Genomic DNA, 20457 nt, shown 5'->3' with positions numbered 1-20457 from the left:
ATATAGATAATTGTAGGGAGCAGCATGGCAAGGCAAGGGATTAGTCAAAACACATGCTGAGAGTATATTGCAACCTTCACAAAGGTTTCTTTTATTATTATTATTTTTAATCTTAAAGATTGTTTTATGTCTTCCAGTCAGAATTCATGCTTGTCATCTTGAGAACAATCACTGAGAGAAGTCCAGTTGCCACTTTCATCTTTCATGGGGATACAGAGGAGAAAAAAAACTGTATTTAAAAGCAAGCTGTAGGATCTTTACTACGATATGGAAATTACCTGCAGTCGCATTTAATATTCGGGCAATGGGGATTCAATAACTTGTATGAAATGCCCCCCATTTTTGAAATTTTGGAATTAAGAGGTCATAAATTTCTTTCAGCATGTCTCCAGCATTGTCCCCTTTCTACCTTTCCTGCTGTAAGAGGACAATCCATTTTGTGGAAATAGTACTGGAAGGATCTTCTAAGGATGGATCACTTTTTCTCTACTCCTTCTTGTTTACATGCTCTGTTCACAGGCTGGCCTCCTGAGATTAATACCAACATTTCATAAAAAGAGTGATAAAGATCTATCACATGAGCTTAACTAATAAAATTGATTGTCCTCTCATAGTTAAATGCCACTGAATTTCTAGTAAATGAACAAATATTTGAGACTTGAGTAAATAAATCAATGGCTCTTTTAATCCGTGAATCAAGAAAGCCAGTTTGGTATAGTGGTTACAACTGGATATTCTAGTCCTGTCTTAGGTATAAAACCAGCTATATGACTTGAGACAATCATCCTCTCCCAGCCCTAAGAAGGAGGCAATGGCAAGCACTTTTGAAAAGCCTTGCCAAGAAAACAAGGATACCATATTTTTGGAGTATAAGACGCACCTTAGTTTGGAAGGAGGAAAATAGGGAAAAGAATCTGCTTATTCATCTGGCTAGCATCCTTGGTTTGGTCAGCTTCAGCACATTATTTTATCCCATGGTTAGGGCTTTAAAAAAACATTATTCAGAGAGAATAACAATGAAAGAGCTTGCCAGCCAGTAAGAGCTGGGAATATCATTAGCACCTGGTTAAGACTGGAAACAAACATTCAGAGCAAATAGAGCAATAAACCTCCCCTGCAAAGACAGGGTTTGGAAAACATTCTTGATGGAGAGTAACAATGAAGGAACTTGCAAGCGGGTAAGAGCTGGGAACATTGCTAGCACCATTTGGAGCAAGTAAGAGGTATGAAAAAAAACCTTTAAAGACTTAGGTCTTGAAAACATTCTTCATAAACAGTAACAATGAAAGAACCTGCAAGGTGAGAGCTGGGAAAATCGTTAGCACCTAGTTAGGGCTGGGAGGGAAACGCTTCAAAAAAGCTACATTCAGAGTATAAGGCGCACCTGAATTTTCAGCCTCTTTTAGGGAGGAAAAAGGTGCGTCTTATAGAAAAAAAATACGGTAGTTCAGATACTCAAAACAAATAAAAAACGGACTCAAAGATGCAGAGAAAGAAAGGGTGAATGAAACAAATTTATGCATGGCATAAAAAATATGTCAGAAAACTAGGCAGAAATCATTATTCAATTTTCTAGATTAATAAGATGAAATGTCTTAATCAGAAGTGATATTCAGCCGGTTTAGGCTGGTTCAGACTGGATCAGGTGAACCAGTAGTAGTGACCTTCGAGTGGGCCTGGCCAATTGTCCCAGTGGTATGCCATCCTATTTAGCTATACCTTCAAGCTGTGTGTAAGCTAAGTGCGTGAGCAAAGCACATGTATGGAAGAGGTGCGCACGACCAAAGCATTTACTCAAATTTTTGGTGCTGGGTTAACCGGTAGGGAAAATTTGTGAATCCCTATGGGAAATAAATCATGTGCAGATGTGATTTGAAGGAGATCACAATTTCAGAAGATAGGAAAATGTAATATAATCCAAATATAAGCTTTATTTACTGAACCCGATTGTCTCTCTTGTGTAGGTCTTTGTTTTGTTTCGCTTTTTTAAAAGAACCTCACCAGTATGAATGTGTGAATTTTTTTATTTCTGTTTTATATATGTGTGATTTTCTTCAAAATCTCTCTCCCAACCTTCACACATTTATACGAGAGTAAGATAAAACTGGATGATTTTAAAGGAAGCAGCATCATGTGCATCCTGACTCTTGCATTTCTTTTATATTTTACTGACAATAGTGTGGGAGGACCACGTTATTGTGTTACTTACAGAAAGAGACTTGAGGAAAAAAAATACTTCTAGAAATAGGTAGAAAAAGATTTCCACGTATTTGACACAAATCTCAACCAATTCCCTAACTTGTCTCCAGTTACGAATTCTAAAATAACAGGCCTTATAAAAGCAGAAACCTGGCATAGTCCCAGATAATTACTTCAAGAGTAATAAAAGTTTATGCAATAATTTGGAATGGTGAAGCCCTGTACTTGCTTTTTCTCTTGACCTATGTCTATCACTTGGGAAATAACAAAGCATTATAGTGACATCTACCTGTAAAATGATGGTCAGCAGTTGCCTAGTAACCGTCAGTCTTTTAAACAGCATAATTAAGTTCTCTGCTACATAATAAATTGCTTGATTAGGTCAGTCTAGACTAAAGCGTATTTTGGCAGATGAGCAAACATGTTTTAGAGCTGGACATTCTATATCCTTGACCATGCCCTCATACAACAACATCTGGCTGAAAAATGTTAATCAAAGCCAGGCACATTTATTCATCATGTTCAGGGCTGCACTTCATCTTACTTCCAGGATAAGGTTGTGGCATAAACTCATAAATCTATGGGTAACAGCTACTAATGCTAATGCATAGACTTGATGAGAATTCTAGAATAAAAGGTCTGTTGCTGTATGCAAGGTCATTGCACTAAAGAGATTCCAACTTGAAAAGGAGAGAGATGGGGGATATATTTTCCCTCCAGCTGTTTAATTTGTATATTTATTATATTATTTATTATATTATTTATTATATTATTTATATATTAACCTCCTTGTGTCCAAAATAACTAATTTAGAGCACCCACAAAATGAGGCAGTAGACATTTCACAACCATATTATATGTACACAGTGTAGTGTTTATATATCAAGTCATCTATCAGGTTTAATTAAAGCTAGTGGTCTAGTCAATATCTCCCTGAGATTGTATTTGAGATTAGCTCCTCTAAAACCAATATCTTAATTTTTGAAAAGCAATCTGAAGTACATGCTTAGTGATTAAAAGACCATCTTATACATCAGGTGTTTCCCCCCTCCCAATAAAAGCAGCATTAAAACTTTATTTGGTCAAAACCCATATGCAACTACTGTGGCCCTAAATGTTCCTCAAGAAATATTAAAGAGAGAGGCAGGCTTGATCAAAATTGATGCAGCTGAATGTATTTGCATTGATGTTTATTGCTTGAATTTTAATTCAGAAGTTATGGGTTCCCTGCTTAATGGGGCAATTGTGGATACATAGGGTACAAGACAATTCTGCAAAAAATGACAGGGTCCTCTTGCATTGCATTTTTATAAGAATAGAGTTCGCCTTATAACTCTGTTCAAAAAGTATCCATGCAGTTGTTTGTTCTATTTTTGCTTCTATTTTAAAACCAATGGCAGCTTCTATGAACACGACCAAATTTTGATATCTTGTTTATAAAACAGGCATATATTGATTGCATGGACAATTCTGCCCTAAACTGTTGTTTTATTTTGTTTCCTCTGCTGTTAATCTGCTGAATTGCAGTCATTTGTCATGATCTAGATTATATCACTTATATATCATAATGTGTGTGCTTTTTTCATAACTTGTAGCAGATTCCTTTGAAAAAGTACATTTAAAATTATAGTTTTCTTCAGAATTAAGTATGTTTCTAATCCATAAATAAAAATATTAGGTATTTTCCTTTTAGTATTAGGGTGCCATAAAATAGAATACATCAATCTGTTTCTAATTAATGTTGTTGTGTATGTGTGCCTTTCATTCATTAATTGACTCCTAGTGACTGCAGTTTTATAGACAAGATTTCAGAACTGGTTTGCCATTGCCTGCTTCTTCCTAGGACTGAGAGAGTGTGATTGGTCCAAAGTTAATCAGCTGGCTTCATGGCTAAAGCAAAATGAGAACTCACCATCTCCTGGTTCCTTAACTACTGCAACAAACTGGATCCTGATTAATTAATTAAAATATATTTATTTAGCATTAGGAGCCTCAAAAATTGAAAAATTAACTATGATATGATAGTGGCAACTATCAAAATACTAGGTTTTTTTAAAGATTGTGATAAAATACTAAAAAAAAAAATCTTTCAACATTATAAATAATATAAATAATTTCAAAGTTTCAAAAGTAATGGATTTTCTTTCGTTTTATGAAAATTATGGGGTAAAATATGTAAGTATTTGTCAGGAATTAAAAATTGACTTGACAATACAAAATCAGTGAAGTCTCCTAAGCCATATTTGAATATTAAGTACATTCATAAATAATGGGGGCATTTGGGGGTTTGGAGAGATCCAAAAAAAGGGAAAATGCCAATCAAATATTTGAAGCTCTGCTGCCCTTTTTTAATGTGTACGAACCAGGGGTGGGTTCTAACTTACCTCGCTGCTGGTTTGCTTCCTCCCATACCGCGTGGGTGCAGTTCGCGTGCATGCAAGCACCTGAGCAGTACCAACCCCCCCCAAATGTCAAAAACAAGATGGCGACATATGTACAGTAACTGAAACTCAGCTTTTACGCATGCGCAGTAGGAAAAAAAACAGAAAAAACCCTCCCCAAAAAACAAAGTCCAAAAATAAAGATAGCAGACCAGCACCGACAGAACTGGTTCCATGATGTCTTTGTGACATCACTAGTGGGTTGCTACAAGTTTTATAGGACCGGTGTGAACCAGGAGGAACCATAGTACGTGCTATTGTAGACTATTTGAATCACATGTATTTGAAAAGGAATGTGGCCATGGCTACCTATTTGTGTCAACCATTTTGACTGTTTTTGATCCGCACTCTGCAGAGGTCCTATTAATAAGCTCACATTATCAAGCTGATGTTTTCTTAAAATAGAATAAAGAAAGTTAACTTTAAGTTGTGCTGAAAAATACAGTCTACCTCAGTGATGGCGAATCTATGGCACAGGTGGCACGCGGAGCCATTGCCCTAGCACAGTTCTAATGTGCATGTGTATGCTGGCCAGTTGACTTTTGGCTCACACAGAAGCTCTGGGAAGGGGTTTTTAGTTTCCAGAGAGCCTCCGGGGATGGGGGAGAATGTTTTTACCCTCCCCCGGCTCCAAGGAATCCTTTGGAGCTTGGGGAGGGTGAAACGAGCCTACTGGCACCACCAGAAGTTGGGAAACAGACCATTTCCAGTCTCCAGAGGGCCTCCATGGAGCAGGGAAAGCTGTTTTCACCCTCTCAAGGCATTGAATTATGGGTGTGGCCACTCACACATGTGCGATAACACGCGTGCATGCTCTTTTGGCACCCAAGGGAAAAAAAGATTCACCATCACTGGTCTACTTAATTGGTTTTTGGCAAAACGATATATGCTGTGGCAAATGCAACTACCTTGTTCAGTTACAGATATTGAGCATTCAGATCTTGAAGACCAAGCTCAGAATTGTAACACATGTAAGCTATACTATTTATCTCCAGTGAGGTTATTAAGTTGAGGCATCTAATGTTTTCGTCTGGAAATTTCCCCCTTTGTTTTATTTTTCTTTGTAGCTTTACATATATTATTGTATGTTTACTATGTTATATGTATCCTGGAGCTGTGCTAGTTAAGTGGTTAAAGTGCAGTATTGCAGGCTCTGTCCACAGCCAGTAGTTCGATCCTGACCAGCTCAAGGTTGACTCAGCCTCCCATCCTTCCAAGATCAGTAAAATGAGAACCCAGATTTCTGACTCCTTAAATCATTAAGAGAGTGCTATAAAGCACTATGGAACAGGATATAAGCTTAAGTATTATTGTTAAATAACATTGTATGTTAAATCCCAACAGGCAGCACATTGCCTTATTAATTGAAATAATTTAGATTCTTAGAAGTAACTTCTGCTTTGATCCAATCTTGCATCTCTTATGGTCAGAGCTTTTTTCTCTTGGGTTCATCTACTGCAATATATATAGCATTGACAAAGATTTTGTGGTATACTTTTATATAGATTTGATGAGTTATTTGTATTTCTCAGAACTAAGATAGACAATGTTTTTATGGCCAATATGTCTCCCAGAAATAAAGTTGCTAAAATTCTTGTTTTTTTGAGTGAGATTGTTGAAATGCAATTTTCCCACATGAGATTGAGATGTTGCTGTTTTCGTTTTCTATTTCTTTTAAATGTTTTAAATTACTTTGGGGAGATTAGTAATGCTTTTTAGAGATGTAGCAGGCATATATCGAGTTGTTTTGAGAAGGGCGGCATAGAAATCTAACATAAATACTCTCTCTCTCTCTCTCTCTCTCCCTCCCTCCCTCCCCCCCCCCCTCTCTCTCTCTCCCTCCCTCCCTCTCTCTCTCTCTCTTCGGCCCAGCGTTTGATTTTGCCCCCATATTACTGTCAAACGGTTTGATGTGGAAGTCAGGGAGATGAAAGGTCTTTCCTATTTCAGTCCCAGGGAATACTCTTAGTTCTGCTTAAGTTCTGGTATCAAGATCAAAGTTAAAGATGGCTCTCTCACTCACCCGCTAATACAGCAGCTGTTGATTTACCACATGGTTTTCTTTTCCAATAGAGAGAATAACGGAGGTGAAAACAGACATCTATGTCACCAGTTTCGGTCCAGTTTCTGACACTGAAATGGTAGGTTGGACTGAACAGATTCTAAGCTTCTCCTGTTATTGCTGCTTGGATAATTTAACAAGTGAGTCCTTATGCAATTTTCTCTTTTTATACTAGGAGTATACTATTGATGTTTTTTTCCGACAAAGCTGGAAAGATGAAAGGCTTCGATTTAAAGGCCCAATGCAACGTCTCCCTCTTAACAACCTCCTGGCCAGTAAGATTTGGACCCCAGATACCTTTTTCCATAATGGCAAAAAATCCATCGCTCATAACATGACCACCCCCAACAAGCTGCTGCGTCTTGAGGATGATGGAACTTTGCTGTATACAATGAGGTGAGCCTTATGACAGCTGATGTATTTTGAATCTCATTCTACCTTCTTCATAAAAGTGGGAAAAACCCTCACACCTACATAGGAGTTTTCGGAGAGGGGCGGCATATAAATCCAGTAAATAAAAAAAAAATAATAATAATAGGAGACTGTCCAAAATCAGTAGAAATCACCATCACAGTTTTCGGTTAGCAGCTAATGTACAATGTTGAACAAAATTGTTCTTAATGAAACTCTTCCCTGTCCCCACATTATTCCCCATGGATTTACGGCTTAAACTAGAGAGTTTAATTTGTTCTTGCTTTTGTACATTTGTGTTAGCTGAAAAGATCAAAGTTTAGGATGACTCAAATAACTTTAATTAAATTTAATGATTTAAAATACATGAAGTTGAAAATGTGGATGAATAGGTGTTTGAGCAGAACCATTTTTCAGATATATTTGGGATTTTAAATATTAAATATTAAAAACTGTCAAAAGTTATATTTTTTAATAGTAAAAGGTAAGTCAGTCGTGTCCGACTATAGGGAATAATGCTTATCTTTGTTTCTTGGCCAAGACAGCCAAGAAGACAATTTCCGAAGACAATTTCCATGGTCATGGCCAGCATGACTATATACCACAGTACACTGTTACCTTCCTCCTGAAGTGGTACCCATTAATCTACTCGCATTTGCATGCTTTTGAACTGCTAGGTGAGCGGGAGCGGGAGCAAGTAATAGGAACTCATTTCCATTGCATGGCTTCAGGGCTCAAACAAGGACATAATAGTAATTTAATACTATTAGTAAAAACAAGTAAAACTGGAAAAATATAAAATGAAAAAAGTAGGAAGAGAAAAGAAAGGGGAAAAGGGAAAAAATTAGAGAAACGGAAAAGAAAGAAAACATATATAGTTTAAAAAAGAAAAATATATTAAAAAGGACTTTCCATCTTTATCACACATATGAATAGTTTTAGTAATGTATTACATTCTTTTAAAATACAACAAAGGACTTCTTCCCATATCTCATCTCTTTATAAACGGAAACTCAGAAACTACCTCATTTCTGTACCGATGACAACAAAAGTCCATTACTAGTGATCATACCATATCTATTTCAACCTTGATCAAATAAATCAACTTGATTTTACTTCTGACCATCTTGATCTTTAGGCTTTCCAAATAATATACTAGAACTTAATTTCTTTTCATATATTCTTGTTCCTTCTTACAAAATTCTTCCCAAGAAAATTCAATATTGGAAAATTATCCCAGTCTTAATAATTATAGTCTTAATAATTAAAAAGGATATACAAACAACAAAAATGAATCTGTGTTTTGTGTATCCAATCTAACACTTTTTATTTCATTATTGTTGTAGCCTACCATTTTTAAATTCAGTCTTTATAATTTATACTAAAATAATATAATTGTATAATGTAAGTTTACTTTAATTAATTTATAGTTGAATAATAACACAAATAGACATTTAAATAAAATTAAACTTGATTTTGTCAATAGGTAGAATGAGTTCCTCTTTCATAACATATTTTAAATATAGTCTATCTATAAAGGCAGATACTCTTAAAATTATTTTCTGGGTTTATTGTTCAAAAATAACATTTAGTATATCCAATGAGAAAATATTTTATTTCATTCTGTATTTGTAAGTCTAGTTTGAGTGATATCCCCTTTAATTGTAATCTTTACTTCTCATCAGTTCCCTCGAGTGCCCAATTTTTTAAGTCTTGTATTATTTTAGAAAAAGAAAATAAAAACAATTGCATTTTTCCATGTAAAGGATTCTTTATAATTAATTCCAAAATCTTATTATAAAATTTACCTGTACTCTTTCTCCATTTATAGCTTTCTAAAATCATAGTTTTAATTACTATTTCTCCTGTGTATTATTTTTTTTAAAGTTCTTAAACGTGTAGTTAAAACTTATTTTGCTATGGATTGAAGGACACTTACCCAGTGCTGTAAAACTTTCTCCTTTGGAAGAATCTTAATCAAACATTTTAAAAATTTATATTCTAGGTTTCTTGGAATGCACCCACTTATTTCTTAGGCTTAGAATTAGGACTAGTCTGAGTAAATTGGTATTTTTCAATTAGCTGACTTGCTGAGGAACACTAGGAGTTGAAGTCTACACATCTTAAAGTTTCCAAGGTTGAGAAACATGGTTCTAGAGCAGTGATGGCAAACCTTTTAGGGACTGAGTGCCCAAACTGCAACCCAAAACCCACTTATTTATTGAAAAGTGCCTTCCTAATGACCTGTTGGGCATGGCTGGGGTGGTGATCATGTGACTGAGTGGGCATGGCCAACTCTATATCAGTCATGGGAGTGGTGCCTGTATGAGACAGGCAGGATTGGGGAGGGAATCCTGGGGTGTCTGGTAGGTGAGACAGAATTGGGGGGTGGGGTGAAAGAAAGATTCAACCTCTGTGTGTATGTGTGTGTGTGTGTGTATGTGTGTGTGTGTTTGAGAGAGAGAGAGCACACGCCGCCGTTAGCCCTTACATGAATGCAGTATTTGACTTGCTTGAGTTTTCAAGAGAAAAAAGGAATCAAATTTCTGATTGATATGGGCTTTCAACATAGTAGTTTGCACTATTAAGCTTTGGAAGAACCACCTTTGAACTGAGGATTAGCATTTATTCTATCTCTACCAGCGATTTCCTCATATTAAAATAGATAGTCTGAACAGTTATTCCAGATAATTATTTAACCAACATGTCTAATGTACTGGAAAAAGTTTTACTAGAAAGATTTAATACCTTTCTTTCTTTCTTTCTTTCTTTCTTTCTTTCTTTCTTTCTTTCTTTCTTTCTTTCTTTCTTTCTTTCTTTCTCTTTCTTTCCTTCCTTCCTTCCTTCTCTCTCTCTCTCTCTCTCTCTTTCTTTCTTTCTATCAGTGGTGGGTTGCTCCTTGTTTGGACCGGTTCTCAGAACTGGTAGTGCCGGTGATGGGAGGCTCCGCCCACCCAACTGGAATGCTTCTTGCACATGTACTTGTGTGAACCGGTGGCAAAATATTTTACAACCCACCACATGTATGGATGTATATGTGTATGTATGTATCCCAATTACAGACTTCACAAAACAACTCTATGTTAGCAGAAGTGAGATATACTGCACAGTCTTCCAGTACTGCTAAACTGGAAAATACTGAGTTTGTTCGTTCTGATTGTCCTGCCCATTTTATACAGCTTGGCAGTGAGTCTTAATTATCCTCCTGCTTTTAAACTGTTCTGGCTGGCCCATTATGGAGAAAAATTGCTTCCTATTAGCCCATGTGTCTGCAGAAATATCTAGAATGATAATTAAGTTTTATACTGTTGATTTTGCTATCAAATGGGCAACCGTTATCCTTTCCCAGTTATTAAATATTGAATGGCCTCACGTGTTAATTTATTTTATATTATGCCTTAGATTATCATGTTTTCTTAGATCCTTTTTGGATTTTTAAATTATATTTCTAAATCCTTGTGTGTTCAGAATTTTTCTGTTGTTGTTACTCTTTGTGTTCTTATTTTTTTGGATTAAGTAGCCTTTCAATCTTTGGTCTATGATTGTTAATAAAGCTGAACTTTTTTAAAAAGTCGATGAAATTGTTTGGAATGAGGCCTTTAACAGCAAGATAGCTAACTGCCTGATCACACTAACCGTGTGGCTAGCAAAAAAGAAGTAGCACATTGTTGTAGCTCAGTGATCCACACTCCTTTGGAAGTGGACGCCAGAACGAAGGGGCTTAGCCAACATTGCAGCATTATGAATGTCTCCCGTGCTCTGTGGGAAATTCCAAATTGCAGCTGTTTGGAGACTTGGAACCAGGTCAGATCTGCCACGGAAGGGCAGTGAAGAAGAGAGGCACCAGTTGATGATTGGGGGGGGGGCTTGCAACCCCTCCAGGGAGCTGTCACCAGCTTCTCAACCAGCAGCTGTAGAAGATGACTCAGTCGCCATTACCTGGGAGGGCCATGATCAGAAGGATTGAAATGGAAAGAGAGTGGATTGCCTAGGTCAGTGTTTCCCGACCTTGGCAACTTGGAGATATCTGGACTTCAACTCCCAGAATTCCCCAGCCAGCATTCGCTGGCTGGGGCATTCTGGGAGTTGAAGTCCGAATATCTTCAAGTTGTCAAGGTTGGGAAACACTGGCCTAGGTGACAAGATATAAGTATTTGTGCTAGAGAGAAGTGCTGAAACTGGGGGAGTGTTTGGCCAATTTAATAATAAAAATAAGAAATTTTATATTTAAAAGGAGACTATTTTGACTGTAAAATGGAGTGAGCAACTATCTAGCAATTGGAAATACCACAGAGAGAGTTAAAGGAAAAAGTTTAAAAGCCCAAATTTGGGGATGTCTTTATAATTGGTCTTGGTGGAAGGTAAAGAGCCTGAAAAAGAATAAAGAATTTGAAGAAAATACAGTGGTACCTCTACTTAAGAACTTAATTCGTTCTGTGACCAGGTTCTTAAGTAGAAAAATTTGTAAGTAGAAGCAATTTTTCCCATAGGAATCAATGTAAAAGCAAATAATGCATGCAAACCCATTAGGAAAGAAATAAAAACTCAGAATTTGGGTGGGAGGAGTAGGAGGAAGAAGACGAAGACATTCACTGTCGAAGGAAGAAGGTGAGGTGAGGGGAATCAAAAAAATCCAAAACTTTAAGGCTTAAAAAAAAAAAGAGGGACTCTGACGCGGAAAGGAGGAGCATGTGCCCTCCCATACACCTAGCGCAAGACTGCCTCCCATACACTATGCCAGACAAAGAAACCCAGGTGGGCAAGAGGGGGGAACCTCCCGTTCCTTTGACCAAAAGGCAGCTGCTGCTTCCTCTTCCTTCCCATGTTGAAGGGCTCCCCTCTTCTCTCACTCGCTTGCTTTGTAGCCGGTGCCTTTCCTTCACTGTGGTGAGTCCTCGGTTACTTATCCTTGGGATAAACATATATCCATCCTAAGATAAAAATTTATTCCCTCTCCAAGCACCCAGAGAAAGGAAAATGCTTTGTTTTCTCTGGGCTGCCAAAGCCTCCTTAAGCACCACCAAAAGGCTCCTCTGGCAGCCCAGAAAGGTCCAAGATGGCCAAGATAAAAGGGGGAATGGCAGGAAACTGGCCGGGCTTTCGTGTTGCTCTCAAATTTCCTGGGAAATTTTTCTGGGCTCAGGTTCTTAAGTAGAAAATGGTTCTTAAGAAGAGGCAAAAAAAATCTTGAACACTCGGTTCTTATCTAGAAAAGTAGAGGTGTTCTTAGGTAGAGGTACCACTGTATCTTATAAATGCTAAGTGGATTTAAAATACTTTGGAGACGTTTGTAAAAGAGTTGTTTTGTTATGTTGGGAAAATGGCAATGCCATCTTCTGGTTAAAAGAATATATTGCAACAGACTGAGGAAAGCTTGAATTTTCTGACAGCTGGAGACTGGCCTTACTCATAAAAAGATTAACTAGGAGCTTGAAAGGACTTGAAAGCAGTGTGTGTTGTGCTATTATGTTTGATAGTGCACTGTTTTGGAAATGGCAGATACAGTGATCCCTCGATCATCGCGAGGGTTCCGTTCCAGGACCCCTCGCGATGATCGATTTTTCGCGAAGTAGCGGTGCGGAAGTAAAAACACCATCTGCGCATGCGCAGATGGTGTTTTTACTTCCACCGCCGCCCGTCCTTCGCCCGCCATTGCCAGCTCCGCTTCCCAGCTGAGAAGCGGAGCAGCTGCTACGAGGGGCATTTCACCTTCCCTCCCAGGCAAAAAGATGCCGGCATTCTGGGATGATGGGGCCGGACTTCTCAGGCGGAAGGCGTGCCCCTCTCCCCGGCATCTTTTTGCCTGGGAGGGAAGGTGAAATGCCCCTCGTAGCAGCTGCTCCGCTTCTCAGCTGGGAAGCGGAGCTGGCAATGGCGGACGGCGTGCGCGAGCGCGGGGATACCCCAGCTCTGCTTCCCAGCTGAGAAGCGGAGCTAGGGTGTCCGCAAGCAGACGCAGAGATTTGCCTCCCACCCCTCGCCCGTGCCGCCGGCGCGTCATCTTCCCTCCCAGACAAAAAAGGCCGGCTTTCGGGGAGGAAGGGGCGTGCTCGGCTCTGCGTCTCCAGCCCGTTTCGGCCAAGCCTCCCTGGCCAAACAGCCAGGGAATCCGGGCCGGGCATGGCAGTGAGGGGCTGGAGATGCAGAGCCGAGCATGCCCCTTCCTCCCCGAAAGCTGGCCTTTTTGTCTGGGAGGGAAGATGACGCGCCGGCGGCACGGACGAGGGGTGGGAGGCAAATCTCTGCGTCTCCAGCCGATGTTCCCTGCCACGCCCGGCTCGAATTCCCTGGCTGCTTGGCAGTGGAGGCTCGGGCAAAAGGGGCTGGAGACGCAGAGCCGAGCACGCCCCTTCCTCCCCGAAAGCTGGCCTTTTTGTCTGGGAGGGAAGATGACGCGCCGGCGGCACGGAGCGAGGGGTGGGAGGCAAATCTCTGCGTCTCCAGCCGATGTTCCCTGCCACGCCCGGCTCGAATTCCCTGGCTGCTTGGCAGTGGAGGCTCGGGCAAAAGGGGCTGGAGACGCAGAGCCGAGCACGCCCCTTCCTCCCCGAAAGCTGGCCTTTTTGTCTGGGAGGGAAGATGACGCGCCGGCGGCACGGGCGAGGGGTGGGAGGCAAATCTCTGCGTCTCCAGCCGATGTTCCCTGCCACGCCCGGCTCGAATTCCCTGGCTGCTTGGCAGTGGAGGCTCGGGCAAAAGGGGCTGGAGACGCAGAGCCGAGCACGCCCCTTCCTCCCCGAAAGCTGGCCTTTTTGTCTGGGAGGGAAGATGACGCGCCGGCGGCACGGGCGAGGGGTGGGAGGCAAATCTCTGCGTCTCCAGCCGATGTTCCCTGCCACGCCCGGCTCGAATTCCCTGGCTGCTTGGCAGTGGAGGCTCGGGCAAAAGGGGCTGGAGACGCAGAGCCGAGCACGCCCCTTCCTCCCCGAAAGCTGGCCTTTTTGTCTGGGAGGGAAGATGACGCGCCGGCGGCACGGGCGAGGGGTGGGAGGCAAATCTCTGCGTCTCCAGCCGATGTTCCCTGCCACGCCCGGCTCGAATTCCCTGGCTGCTTGGCAGTGGAGGCTCGGGCAAAAGGGGCTGGAGACGCAGAGATTTGCCTCCCACCCCTCGCCCGTGCCGCCGGCGCGTCATCTTCCCTCCCAGACAAAAAGGCCAGCTTTCGGGGAGGAAGGGGCGTGCTCGGCTCTGCGTCTCCAGCCCCTTTTGCCCGAGCCTCCACTGCCAAGCAGCCAGGGAATTCGAGCCGGGCGTGGCGGCGACGGCGGCGGCGCTGCTACTCCAGTCACCCAGTCCTCTCCTGCCTCCCGCACCAATGTTCCCCGCTGCGTCAGTCGCTGCCAGCCCCGAGGGACATTTCACGAGGGGCATTTCACCTTCCCTCCAAGGAAAAAACATGCCGGGGAGAGGGGCACGCCTTCCGCCTGGGAAGTCCGGCCCCATCATCCCAGAATGCCGGCACCTTTTTGCCTTAGAGGGAAAGTGAAACGCCACTCGTAGCAGCTGCTACGAGGGGCATTTCACCTTCCCTCTCAGGCAAAAAGTTGCCGGCATTCTGGGATGATGGGGCCGGATCTTTTTGCCTTGGAGGGAAGGTGAAACGCCCCTCGTAGCAGCTGCTATGAGGGGCGTTTCACCTTCCCTCTCAGGCAAAAAGTTGCCGGGGAGAGGGGCACGCCTTCCGCCTGGGAAGTCCAGCCCCATCATCCCAGAATGCCGGAATCTTTTTGCCTTGGAGGGAAAGTGAAACGCCACTCGTAGCAGCTGCTACGAGGGGCGTTTCACCTTCCCTCTCAGGCAAAAAGTTGCCGGCATTCTGGGATGATGGGGCCGGATCTTTTTGCCTTGGAGGGAAGGTGAAACGCCCCTCGTAGCAGCTGCTATGAGGGGCGTTTCACCTTCCCTCTCAGGCAAAAAGTTGCCGGGGAGAGGGGCACGCCTTCCGCCTGGGAAGTCCAGCCCCATCATCCCAGAATGCCGGAATCTTTTTGCCTTGGAGGGAAAGTGAAACGCCACTCGTAGCAGCTGCTACAAGGGGCATTTCACCTTCCCTCTCAGGCAAAAAGTTGCCGGCATTCTGGGATGATGGGGCCGGATCTTTTTGCCTTGGAGGGAAGGTGAAACGCCCCTCGTAGCAGCTGCTATGAGGGGCGTTTCACCTTCCCTCTCAGGCAAAAAGTTGCCGGGGAGAGGGGCACGCCTTCCGCCTGGGAAGTCCAGCCCCATCATCCCAGAATGCCGGAATCTTTTTGCCTTGGAGGGAAAGTGAAACGCCACTCGTAGCAGCTGCTACGAGGGGCGTTTCACCTTCCCTCTCAGGCAAAAAGTTGCCGGCATTCTGGGATGATGGGGCCGGATCTTTTTGCCTTGGAGGGAAGGTGAAACGCCCCTCGTAGCAGCTGCTATGAGGGGCGTTTCACCTTCCCTCTCAGGCAAAAAGTTGCCGGGGAGAGGGGCACGCCTTCCGCCTGGGAAGTCCAGCCCCATCATCCCAGAATGCCGGAATCTTTTTGCCTTGGAGGGAAAGTGAAACGCCACTCGTAGCAGCTGCTACGAGGGGCATTTCACCTTCCCTCTCAGGCAAAAAGTTGCCGGCATTCTGGGATGATGGGGCCGGATCTTTTTGCCTTGGAGGGAAGGTGAAACGCCCCTCGTAGCAGCTGCTATGAGGGGCGTTTCACCTTCCCTCTCAGGCAAAAAGTTGCCGGGGAGAGGGGCACGCCTTCCGCCTGGGAAGTCCAGCCCCATCATCCCAGAATGCCGGAATCTTTTTGCCTTGGAGGGAAAGTGAAACGCCACTCGTAGCAGCTGCTACGAGGGGCGTTTCACCTTCCCTCTCAGGCAAAAAGTTGCCGGCATTCTGGGATGATGGGGCCGGATCTTTTTGCCTTGGAGGGAAGGTGAAACGCCCCTCGTAGCAGCTGCTATGAGGGGCGTTTCACCTTCCCTCTCAGGCAAAAAGTTGCCGGGGAGAGGGGCACGCCTTCCGCCTGGGAAGTCCAGCCCCATCATCCCAGAATGCCGGAATCTTTTTGCCTTGGAGGGAAAGTGAAACGCCACTCGTAGCAGCTGCTACGAGGGGCATTTCACCTTCCCTCTCAGGCAAAAAGTTGCCGGCATTCTGGGATGATGGGGCCGGATCTTTTTGCCTTGGAGGGAAGGTGAAACGCCCCTCGTAGCAGCTGCTATGAGGGGCGTTTCACCTTCCCTCTCAGGCAAAAAGTTGCCGGGGAGAGGGGCACGCCTTCCGCCTGGGAAGTCCAGCCCCATCATCCCAGAATGCCGGAATCTTTTTGCCTTGGAGGGAAAGTGAAACGCCACTCGTAGCAGCTGCTACGAGGGGCGTTTCACCTTCCCTCTCAGGCAAAAAGTTGCCGGCATTCTGGGATGATGGGGGCCGGATCTTTTTGCCTTGGAGGGAAGGTGAAACGCCCCTCGTAGCAGCTGCTATGAGGGGCGTTTCACCTTCCCTCTCAGGCAAAAAGTTGCCGGGGAGAGGGGCACGCCTTCCGCCTGGGAAGTCCAGCCCCATCATCCCAGAATGCCGGAATCTTTTTGCCTTGGAGGGAAAGTGAAACGCCACTCGTAGCAGCTGCTACGAGGGGCATTTCACCTTCCCTCTCAGGCAAAAAGTTGCCGGCATTCTGGGATGATGGGGCCGGATCTTTTTGCCTTGGAGGGAAGGTGAAACGCCCCTCGTAGCAGCTGCTATGAGGGGCGTTTCACCTTCCCTCTCAGGCAAAAAGTTGCCGGGGAGAGGGGCACGCCTTCCGCCTGGGAAGTCCAGCCCCATCATCCCAGAATGCCGGAATCTTTTTGCCTTGGAGGGAAAGTGAAACGCCACTCGTAGCAGCTGCTACGAGGGGCGTTTCACCTTCCCTCTCAGGCAAAAAGTTGCCGGCATTCTGGGATGATGGGGCCGGATCTTTTTGCCTTGGAGGGAAGGTGAAACGCCCCTCGTAGCAGCTGCTATGAGGGGCGTTTCACCTTCCCTCTCAGGCAAAAAGTTGCCGGGGAGAGGGGCACGCCTTCCGCCTGGGAAGTCCAGCCCCATCATCCCAGAATGCCGGAATCTTTTTGCCTTGGAGGGAAAGTGAAACGCCACTCGTAGCAGCTGCTACGAGGGGCATTTCACCTTCCCTCTCAGGCAAAAAGTTGCCGGCATTCTGGGATGATGGGGCCGGATCTTTTTGCCTTGGAGGGAAGGTGAAACGCCCCTCGTAGCAGCTGCTATGAGGGGCGTTTCACCTTCCCTCTCAGGCAAAAAGTTGCCGGGGAGAGGGGCACGCCTTCCGCCTGGGAAGTCCAGCCCCATCATCCCAGAATGCCGGAATCTTTTTGCCTTGGAGGGAAAGTGAAACGCCACTCGTAGCAGCTGCTACGAGGGGCGTTTCACCTTCCCTCTCAGGCAAAAAGTTGCCGGCATTCTGGGATGATGGGGCCGGATCTTTTTGCCTTGGAGGGAAGGTGAAACGCCCCTCGTAGCAGCTGCTATGAGGGGCGTTTCACCTTCCCTCTCAGGCAAAAAGTTGCCGGGGAGAGGGGCACGCCTTCCGCCTGGGAAGTCCAGCCCCATCATCCCAGAATGCCGGAATCTTTTTGCCTTGGAGGGAAAGTGAAACGCCACTCGTAGCAGCTGCTACGAGGGGCATTTCACCTTCCCTCTCAGGCAAAAAGTTGCCGGCATTCTGGGATGATGGGGGCCGGATCTTTTTGCCTTGGAGGGAAGGTGAAACGCCCCTCGTAGCAGCTGCTATGAGGGGCGTTTCACCTTCCCTCTCAGGCAAAAAGTTGCCGGGGAGAGGGGCACGCCTTCCGCCTGGGAAGTCCAGCCCCATCATCCCAGAATGCCGGAATCTTTTTGCCTTGGAGGGAAAGTGAAACGCCACTCGTAGCAGCTGCTACGAGGGGCGTTTCACCTTCCCTCTCAGGCAAAAAGTTGCCGGCATTCTGGGATGATGGGGCCGGATCTTTTTGCCTTGGAGGGAAGGTGAAACGCCCCTCGTAGCAGCTGCTATGAGGGGCGTTTCACCTTCCCTCTCAGGCAAAAAGTTGCCGGGGAGAGGGGCACGCCTTCCGCCTGGGAAGTCCAGCCCCATCATCCCAGAATGCCGGAATCTTTTTGCCTTGGAGGGAAAGTGAAACGCCACTCGTAGCAGCTGCTACGAGGGGGCATTTCACCTTCCCTCTCAGGCAAAAAGTTGCCGGCATTCTGGGATGATGGGGCCGGATCTTTTTGCCTTGGAGGGAAGGTGAAACGCCCCTCGTAGCAGCTGCTATGAGGGGCGTTTCACCTTCCCTCTCAGGCAAAAAGTTGCCGGGGAGAGGGGCACGCCTTCCGCCTGGGAAGTCCAGCCCCATCATCCCAGAATGCCGGAATCTTTTTGCCTTGGAGGGAAAGTGAAACGCCACTCGTAGCAGCTGCTACGAGGGGCGTTTCACCTTCCCTCTCAGGCAAAAAGTTGCCGGCATTCTGGGATGATGGGGCCGGATCTTTTTGCCTTGGAGGGAAAGTGAAACGCCCGTATCCAGCAGAAGCGGCGGGATTCAAAGTGCTGCGGTGGGGGGGTGTCCCGACAGCGGCGGGGTGAACGGGGCGAGCGAACGAGGCGGGGGAACGAGGCGGGGGAACGAGGCGAGCGAACGAGGCGGGGGAACGGGGCGAGCGAACGGGGCGAGCGAACGAGGCGGGGGAACGAGGCGAGCGAACGAGGCGGGGGAACGGGGTGAGCAAACGGGGCAAGCGAACGAGGCGGGGGAACGAGGCGGGGGAACGAGGCGAGCGAACGAGGCGGGGGAACGAGGTGGGTGAACGGGGCGGGCGAACGTGGCGGGTGAACGAGGCGGGGGAACGGGGTGAGCAAACGGGGCAAGCGAACGAGGCGGGGGAACGAGGCGGGGGAACGAGGCGAGCGAACGAGGCGGGTGAACGAGGCGGGGGAACGAGGGGAGCGGCGGGTGCGAACGAGGGGGAGCGGCGGGCGTACGAGGCGAGCGGCGGGGCGAACGAGGCGAGCGGCGGGCGAACGGGGCAAGCGGCAAACGGCGGGCGGGCATCAGCGGGATCCGAGGCGGCGGGGAAGACCCAGGGAAGGTTCCTTCAGCCGCCTAGCAGCTGATCTGCTCGGCAGCGCAGCACCAGCGAGGAGCCGAAGATCTTCGGCTCCTCGCTGCTGCTGCGCTGCCGAGCAGACCAGCTGCTAGGCGGCCACTCGAGAGCAAGAGGGGGAGAGAAAGAGAGAGAAGGAAAGAGAGATGAGAGAGGGAGGAAGAGAGTGTGAGAGAGGAAGAAGCAACATAGAGAAAGAGAGAGAGAAAGAAAGATGAGAAAGGAAGGGAGTGACCTCATCGGGTGGGAAAAATCGCGATATAGCGTTCGCGAAGATCGAGATGGTCACAATTGCTGAAAAATCGCGATATAGCGTTTCGCGAAGATCGAGATCGCGAAACTCGAGGGATCACTGTAAAGGAATTTTGAATTGGATTGGATTGAAATACAAAGAGATTATATAGACTTAAACTTCAAGTTAAAAAAACCTGTGAACCTTGTGGATTGTGAACTTGACAATATGGAGGTGTTTGTCTATGAAGAATTGATTGAGATATTAAAATACATCTATGAAGATATAAAAACATACCTTTTGGAAATCAGAAGGGAAAAGAAAATAGAAATGAAGCTGGATCATAAAGAACATTTAGAATTTACAATGGTTGAAAATGAAGAACAAGGAGATTACACATGAAAAGGGGACTGAAAAAAACCCAGATTGATTTATTGTGATAAAGAGGGGAGCGTTGGTATCAGAAGAAGCAATTAAAAATAAGGGGGAAATAGGGAGAAGAGACTAGGAGAAATTGAGAGCAGACTTACACAAATAGTATATTCAAAAGGAAGAAAAGAAATTTAGAAAAAAAATAAATTATTGGTATAAAAATGAAAGAAAAAAAAGTTAAGAGAAGAGGTTGGAAGGAGAAAAACCTATAAGAAATGGAATTTTTGAAAGACCAAAAGAGAATGGATTAAAATGGGAAGGTTTCATCTCCCGAATGGGAACCTTTGACCATGTGACCATGGAGATTCTGCAATGGTTGTAAGTGTGAAAATGGTCATAAGTTATTTTTTATTGTCATCGTAACTTTGAACATTCACTAAAGGAACTGTTGTAAGTCAAGGATCACCCACATTACACCACTGGAAGCTTTCCCCCTACTGTAGATTAGAGCCTCTATTTGCAAATACAGTGATACCTCTACCTAAGAATGCCTTTACTTATGAACTATTTTTAGTAAGAACCAGGTGTTCAAGATTTTTTTTGGCTTCTTCTCAAGATCCATTTTTCACTT

At 45.0% G+C, this 20457-nt stretch overlaps 1 protein-coding gene across 1 annotated transcript in view; it reads left to right on the top strand.

Moving 5' to 3' along the window:
• Positions 1-20457, top strand: part of GABRA5 (gamma-aminobutyric acid type A receptor subunit alpha5) — a 98965-nt gene that overhangs the window by 19042 nt on the left and 59466 nt on the right. The window contains exons 3-4 of the mRNA XM_070751822.1: positions 6714-6781; positions 6878-7098. Coding sequence (XP_070607923.1) covers positions 6714-6781; positions 6878-7098 — 289 coding nt within the window. The remainder of the gene's footprint in view (positions 1-6713; positions 6782-6877; positions 7099-20457) is intronic.

Source organism: Erythrolamprus reginae, chromosome 4 (genome assembly GCF_031021105.1).
Source record: "Erythrolamprus reginae isolate rEryReg1 chromosome 4, rEryReg1.hap1, whole genome shotgun sequence".
NCBI classification, from domain to species: domain Eukaryota; kingdom Metazoa; phylum Chordata; class Lepidosauria; order Squamata; family Dipsadidae; genus Erythrolamprus; species Erythrolamprus reginae.
Note: the sequence above shows the minus strand (reverse complement) of the source record. Positions and strands in the feature narration are given on the sequence as shown.